Source organism: Triticum aestivum, chromosome 6A, assembly GCF_018294505.1.
Source record: "Triticum aestivum cultivar Chinese Spring chromosome 6A, IWGSC CS RefSeq v2.1, whole genome shotgun sequence".
Classification (NCBI taxonomy): Eukaryota; Viridiplantae; Streptophyta; class Magnoliopsida; order Poales; family Poaceae; genus Triticum; species Triticum aestivum.
Window position 1 is genome coordinate 4,407,723 of NC_057809.1, and position 7,153 is coordinate 4,414,875.

Here is a 7,153-nt window from a genome sequence, read left to right on the forward strand (position 1 = left end):
TGCAATCTATCTAGTTTCTATGCTTCCAATGCCTACATCTACTTTATAGAATGAGCGCGCGCAGCTCGAGCGGCGCGCGCGCACTGCATTTTAGCGCGGCTGCTGGAGCGGGCGCTGCGCGCCGCGCCAAACCAGACGATGAGCCCGCGCTAAAGTTGTTTTTTTGCGCGCAGTGCGTTCGGCGCCTGTTGAAGATGCTCTTATATCCGTTGATTTTATGTGAACAATAAAGATTGATGGCTGAGATTTAAAAGTAGATGTATGTAACTGTTTGAAAAAAAACTTCACAACTCCTCCCACGATACAAGAAGAAAACCAGAAATACAAGGCAACAAAGACACTCTAATGTATATTCTGTCCTATCCTAATTAGTACTCCGTCTCCTTCAACTTTTTAAATTAGAAAAACTCAAATTAGTACGGAAATGTTAACGCCCACACGTGTGGGCATTTGCACATCGCCCACACGCCTCCATCACCACTCATTTTGCCATGTATGAATAGATGACATCAGCAGAATTTTTTTTGGTTTTCGGCTTAAAAATGTTATATCTCCTAAATAAAAAAGCAAACTAAAAATCCGTTTTCACCATTAAATTCGTCTCGACGAGATCTTCAAAACTAGACTCCATGTTGATATGTTTCGACGAAATTTTTTTGCCAGAAGTTGCCACGATGTTTACACTGCAGTTGCCATATGGCTTAAACTAAAGTTGCCATGTGGCAATTTTAGTTTGTAGATCATGGCAATTTTAGTATTTTGATGATGGCAACTCCAGTACTTTGATCATGAAAATTATTTTTTGTATGAACCATGGCAATTTTACGTGCATGTATCATGGCAATTTTAGTTTATGGTTCATGGCAAGTCTAGTTTTTTAATTCCCCGTTTTATAAATGTCAAAATTTACTTTTAAATGTAGAAGAAAATAGCTGAAACATATCATGGCAACTTCAGTGTAAACATCATGGCAATTCATATGCAATAGACATGGCAACTTTTAACCCAAAAAAATTTCATCAAAACATATCAACATGGGATCTAGTTTCGAAGATCTCATCGCGAGGGATTTAATGGTGAAAACGGATTTTCAATCGGATTTTTCGTTTAAGAGATAAAAAATTTTAAAAACTGAAAATCTAAAAAGATTCCTACATGCATGCATGCGATGAGATGGCAGTCTGTTTACATTAAAGATGTGTGGTGCGTCTCCCTTCGCACCACACGTGTGGCAGTTAGCGCGACCCAATTAGTATACTGTATAAATACTACCTTAATGTTACTTAACTCGGTTTGAGTCTCAGAGACAATAATGCCAAGGACTGATGGCATGCCCTAGCGCCGTCGTAGTTGATCCTCGCATTAGTGTCGTAGTGTCACTGAAGTCGACTACCTCAACCGCAGACGCCAGCGGGAGGCTGAGACAAACTTGGAGAAGAAGCAGAACATGGTGACGAGTTGCGCCGGGAGAAGGAAGGAAGGGCGGCTGAGCGACACCATGACGGCAGCGCAGTTGAATCGGAACGCTAGCGTAGTGGTGAGCGCTAGACGCAAGGCGAAAGGTGGTGAGCAACGATAACACGAGCAGCAGCACGACGGTGATGAGGTTGGTGACAACACGCGTGACCGTGTTCTCCGGGAACTGCCGCAGGTGTCATTAGAACTCCGGGGATGGCGCACCCACGCAGCCGGTCGTCTGTGCGAGGCGACACCAGCACAGCTTGTACTACCCGCACGACAAGCTGCTTAGGAGGAAGACACGTAGCTAGTTAACATCATCGGGTGGCAATGGCAGCGGTAGCCACACCTGGTGGAGGTGGCCCAAGTGGAGGGCAGCCGACCAAAAACAGTGAACGGCGTGGAAGAAAGGTTTGGGCCAGCGTTTTGATTTTCGGCCGAAAAAACTAAATTTCGGCCGAATTTCGGCCATCTCGCCTGGGCCCGGTATATGGGCCTTTCGTCCGAATTATTTGGCCCAGTTTGAATTTATTTGCCCGGCCCAGCTTCTAGGGCCTTCATGTTACGCTTCTGCTCATATAAAAGCACGAACGCAAATGTCCCAACCCTAGAATCGCTGTTTTTCCTCTCGCTCCTCCTGTGGGCGGCGCCGCCGCTGCGCACAGAACACATCCTCGCCAGCGTAGCTTCTCCGGCGTCCGGCCAACGCGCTCACTAGCCTCCCGCCTTCCTCCACATCTCCTCGCCTCCACCCCATCCAGTTCGTGCCATTCGCTGCTCCAAGACAAGGGCATGGCGCTCGGCGGCTGCGGCAACGAAGCTGATGGTGCACGAGCCAACCATGAAGGCAGTAGCACGGGGCAGCGACAGCAGCATGGAGGGCGTCCTCTTGTTTGGGAAGGTACAAGCTTTCTTGATGCGTATACATCTCAATCAAGTACGTAGATGCAGTTTCAGTTTCAGTACGTAGATGCAGTTTCAGTACTTGTGCTTCTTTAGATGAATGAGAGGCTGCAATATCATACAGGGGTAAGAAAAACTCAGTCTTGATGATTTGAACAGAGTAGTGGCATCATTAATCTGAAATACACATGCATCTTGTAGTCACCAAGGATTCTGACAATGTTATGACTTGGTATATAATCTGAAACGTACATGCATTTGGTAGTCAGAAAGGTTGCCCACGATCTGGTAATAGAAAAGTGGTTACAACCAGTGGCTTGTGCACAAAATTAAAGCTTTTATTATCACATCCAACCACTGGCTTGTATATTTGCAGAAGCATCCCATGTTTGAATCGATCATTTATTTAGATCTACAACGCGTCCAATATAAACTTCAGTTGTGTTTGTGTATTTAACTAAGTAGTTGTTGACCACTGATTAATTTCAATGTCCAGCGGTACTAGAGCATCAGCTTGTATATAAATTATTTATTCCTTAGTATCTAAACTAGATAATCTGTCTGTACTGTTTTTGTTCCTCATTCATATCAGGACACCCTAGTAAGAAAGGTTTGCTTTCTTAGCTGTCTACTCTTTATAACTGACCGTCGTTCTTTTGTCATGTGATTTTCAGGTAATGGAACTGCAAATAGGAGTGGCAGCGGCGACCAGGATGCAAATGGAAGTGGTTCCCAAAGACCTTGGAAAGGTATTACTATGCTTTGCTTGGTCACACGATGCTATTGGAACCATGATCTTTATTTGCTAGGTTCAATTAAACTGATGTTTGTAACCTTGCAATGCAGGACTTAAAGACAATAACTTATATGATCCTTGGAACCATGCATGGCCGTATTATGGGGGTTTTGATTGCACGTACTGCAGCCTAAAGCACAAAGGTGGAGGTGCAACCCGTGTCGCGGAGCACCTTGGTGGTATTGTAGGTAATGTGAGGAGCTGCCCCAATGTGCCAAGAAATGTGAGAGATGCAATGAGAGAGTGCCGGGATGAATCAAGGAGGAAGAAAAGAGACAAACAAAATAGCAGGCTGAGAATTGAAAGAAATATTATGGAAGGGTTGTATAAAAAAGGAGGGGTGGTTAACGTACCAGATGATGATGAAGAAGAAATTCAGATGAATATTAGAGAAGCATTGCGTGACCCGAATGTCTCTCGCAGAATTGAAAGGAGAATTGGCAAGGGGGGTGTGGGTGATGTGCATGTTTCTGTTGGTAAAAGGAGTATCAGCGCCTATTTTGACAGGCAATTATCTAGCAACAAAGTATCTATGCAGCCCAAGATCAGTAGTGCTTTGGATCCTAATTCAAGAGATGCACTTGGTCTAGCTTGGTCCAAGTTTTTTCATGCCAATGATATTGCTGGACGTAAAGCTGATTGCCCATACTTTCGAGCTGCTGTGAAGATCACTCAACAATTAGGGCCTATTCCTATGCAATGGAAGAAGATACATTTATGGTTGCAGGTAGTGATAAATGATTCGGCCTTCGCAATTTATGTTTCTCTTTTTTTTGTTCTTTAACTCATGTGGCTCTATTGTTTTTCAGCTGCTGTCCTTGACCCATATACACATTACAAGCTGAACCTTTGCAACCACACAGATTATGCCACTTCACTAACAGATGCGATAGCGAAGATATTAGACCCAGTGAGTGCTCTTTCAGCCATTGATGAAGTGAGCAAGTTCAGGGAGTGCCAAGGGAGGTTTGGGACCAGATTGGCAGAAGAAGCTGCGGCGAGAATGGGGCCAAGTAAGTTATGGTGTTTTAGTTTTAGAATTTCCATTTCCTTTTGGTTTGCATTCCTGAAAATTTCATTGGTGTTATCTTGCAGCCCAATGGTGGTTTCAGTTTGGAGGGGATGTTCCTGCATTGCAGAAATGTGCAATGAGAATTTGCTCACAATGTGTCTCCTCTAGTGGGTGTGAGAGAAATTGGAGTGCTTTTGCTTTGGTGCACACAAAGCAAAGAAGTCGTCTTCTATATGACAAGCTCCACAAGCTAGTTTTTGTACGCTACAACTTAAAGGTATAAACCATCACTTTTACTTTCTACTTTGTGTTGTCCTTGCATGTCATATAATTTACTTGTTTACTATTCAAACCTTGAAGATACGTGCTGAAGAAGATCAAGAGAAAGAGAGAGATATAGATAAAGAAATTGATCCAAGTGCATTGCTAATGGATACCACAATGTTTGATGAAACAAACCCAATAATGGAGTGGCTGAATGAGGATGTAGAGGATCCGATTGTGGATGGAGCTGATGCAGCTAGTGCTGTTTTTGAGCAAAGAAGGCGCCTCAACTCAAGCATGAAGGCGTCTTATGTTGGTTCAAAGGGTAATAACAAGAAAAGAAAGAGGAATGATGATGATGAGAATGAGTTTCTTGAAACTGAGAGTGAGGATGATGAAGAAGAGAATGAATATGTTGATAATGACATCGAGGATGATGATGGGGTGAGTGAGGATGATGAGGATGGTGAACAAGATCAGCTAGAGACACAAATGCAACTTGAAGAAGAGACACAAGTACAAGTTCAAAAGGAGGCACCAACAAGCACTGGCCATTTGGAGACTAGATCTGGACGACTTATTAGGAAGAAGACCAAGAACGTCAACAGCCTCTACTCGTAAATTTGGTAAGTCTCTTCTTTTTGGTGTTTCTGATTCAGGTTTGTTACTTAGAAAAATCTAGCTTGATGTATATGTTCAAAGCGGCTGATCTTTAAATAGCTTGATGTATATTGCTTTCTTTAAGTAGGTTGATCTTTAATTGTTCTCGTGCTCTAATGTTTATGCTCACTGTGTATGATTAGTACTGCTGTTCTAATTGCTCACCTAGTAGTGTTGCTGTAATTGATACTTATCTTCTTGTATTGTTGCTATAATTGCTACTTATCACATACCAGTGATGTTCTAGTTGCTACCAATCACTTAGTAGTGTTGTTCTAATTGCTACTTAACACAGTATTTTAGTTGCTACTTGGAACTGCTAGTTACTTAGATGTATGCACTCTGTATCATGACCATTCCTCTGTTTTCTCCAAACCAGAAATGGCACGTGAGCAAAGGATATCAAGAAGCTTTTGGATGTTGGGAAGCTTGGAGCTGATGCTTCAAATAAGCTGATGGTTGTCTTTTGGAGATGTTTCTATGTTTAATGCTTTAAAGTCTTTTGGCTGTACTGGACTATTTAAACTTTGAACTATGCTGTGATGGTTGAACTGATGCTGGACGGTTAAGGGTTTATGTCAGAGGCAACTTTATAACTAATGTGTGCCTGTTATGTTGGACTGTTAAGGGTTATGTTGGAGGCAATTTTATAACTAATGTGTGTCTGCTATGTTGGATTGTTAACTGTTATGTTGGAGGCAACATTATAGCTAACGTGTGCCTGTTATGTTGGGCAGATTCAATTTTCTTAATCCCTAGAGCTTATTTGCTAAAGTTTATAAGATCTCTCCTGATGGTTGTTGTGCTGATATGTTTTGCTCTATTTTATTTAAAGTTTTGTTGAAATTTCGGCCGAATTTCGGCCAAATTTCAGTTAAATTTTGGCCAAATTTTCAAATTTTGATTTTGCAATTTCGTCCGAGATTTTGCCGAATTTTTTGAAATTCCCGAAATTCGGCCATTTCGGCCAAGGACGAAAAAAAGCACAAACCGAAAATCATTTCACTGGTTTGGGCGCGTCCCGTGCGGCCGTGCGCGGGTGATGTGCAGCGCGCCCATGGCGGATCCAGGAGGGAGAGGGATGGTGGAGGCGGCCACTGCTCACAGGAAGGGCGCTTGGGGACGAGAGGGAGCCCCTGCGTACAGCGCTAGGGCTCGAGCTGCTCAGGATGCGCGACCAGATGGTCTCGGGCGGCGGGGTCGTGGGATCGAGGTGGTCGCGGCTCGGGCGCTCGTCCATTGCAGCGAGCTACCGGAGAGTTGCGGCTGGAGGAGGAGGCCACATAAAGGCGAGTGGCGGAGTGAGAGGAGGCTCGGCCGGATCGAGCGTCTCGCGTACGAGGCCTAGAGAAGTCGAGGTCATGGTGGTTGCGGGCGAGCTCGCGAGGAAGTTGAAGGAGACTAGGTGGGACTTTGACCCCTATTTGCACGCCCGCCGTGGAGGGCCTTTTGCTGTGTCTGTTTTCCGCAGCATGCATGCACGCAACAGACTCCACAATACGGGCACTGTCATGCAACGCCATCCATCCATCCATCCTGCAAGCGCTAGGGCTTGCTGCATGCTCGATCGGTTCATGGCGTACTTGGTGCTTCGATGGGGCCAAATAGATAGTTGTATGGCCCATTTAGACAACCAACTGGCCCTATGATTTCTTCTGCAATTTTTTTGCATTGAACATTAGCTAGCCAGCCAGAGCAAACAATGTACGCAGTACGCATACATGTAGATTTGTTTTGTAGAAAATGAAGGTAGTCGCCCTACCTTTCCCTAAGGAGAGCTTCGCCAATGACCACTGTGTAGGGAGAAATTAAGCCTAAGGGCAAATTAGGTATTAGACGACCGGACGTGGCCGCTGTGAATTAATTAGCCCACCTCCTATATGGAGACGATGAGCCAATGAGATTGGCAAGAAGGCTAGACGGGATACTCACAGCCCACCTCCTATATGGAGACGGTGAGCCAATAAGGTTGGCAAGAAGGCTAGACGGGAGACTCACAGCCCACCTCCTATATGGAGACGATGAGCCAATGAGGTTGGCAAGAAGACTAGACGGGAGAC

At 44.5% G+C, this 7,153-nt stretch overlaps 1 protein-coding gene across 1 annotated transcript; it reads left to right on the top strand.

Moving 5' to 3' along the window:
- Nucleotides 1-1,978: 1,978 nt before the first annotated feature.
- Nucleotides 1,979-5,693, top strand: LOC123131583 (uncharacterized). Its single transcript, XM_044551237.1, has 7 exons — nucleotides 1,979-2,359; nucleotides 3,036-3,110; nucleotides 3,208-3,345; nucleotides 3,967-4,170; nucleotides 4,253-4,446; nucleotides 4,530-5,059; nucleotides 5,473-5,693. Exons 1-6 carry the CDS (start codon nucleotides 2,251-2,253, stop codon nucleotides 5,052-5,054), a joined length of 1,245 nt encoding a protein of 414 aa, XP_044407172.1. The 5' UTR covers nucleotides 1,979-2,250; the 3' UTR covers nucleotides 5,055-5,059; nucleotides 5,473-5,693.
- The last annotated feature ends 1,460 nt before the right edge of the window (nucleotides 5,694-7,153 follow it).

Bases quoted from the DNA above. Each gene is read 5' to 3' on its own strand.
- LOC123131583 (XM_044551237.1), top strand. From the start codon at position 2,251: ATGGCGCTCGGCGGCTGCGGCAACGAAGCTGATGGTGCACGAGCCAAC. The intron at 3,346-3,966 runs GTAATGTGAGGA...ATTGTTTTTCAG, and splicing joins GCACCTTGGTGGTATTGTAG to CTGCTGTCCTTGACCCATAT. The intron at 4,171-4,252 runs GTAAGTTATGGT...GTTATCTTGCAG, and splicing joins TGCGGCGAGAATGGGGCCAA to CCCAATGGTGGTTTCAGTTT.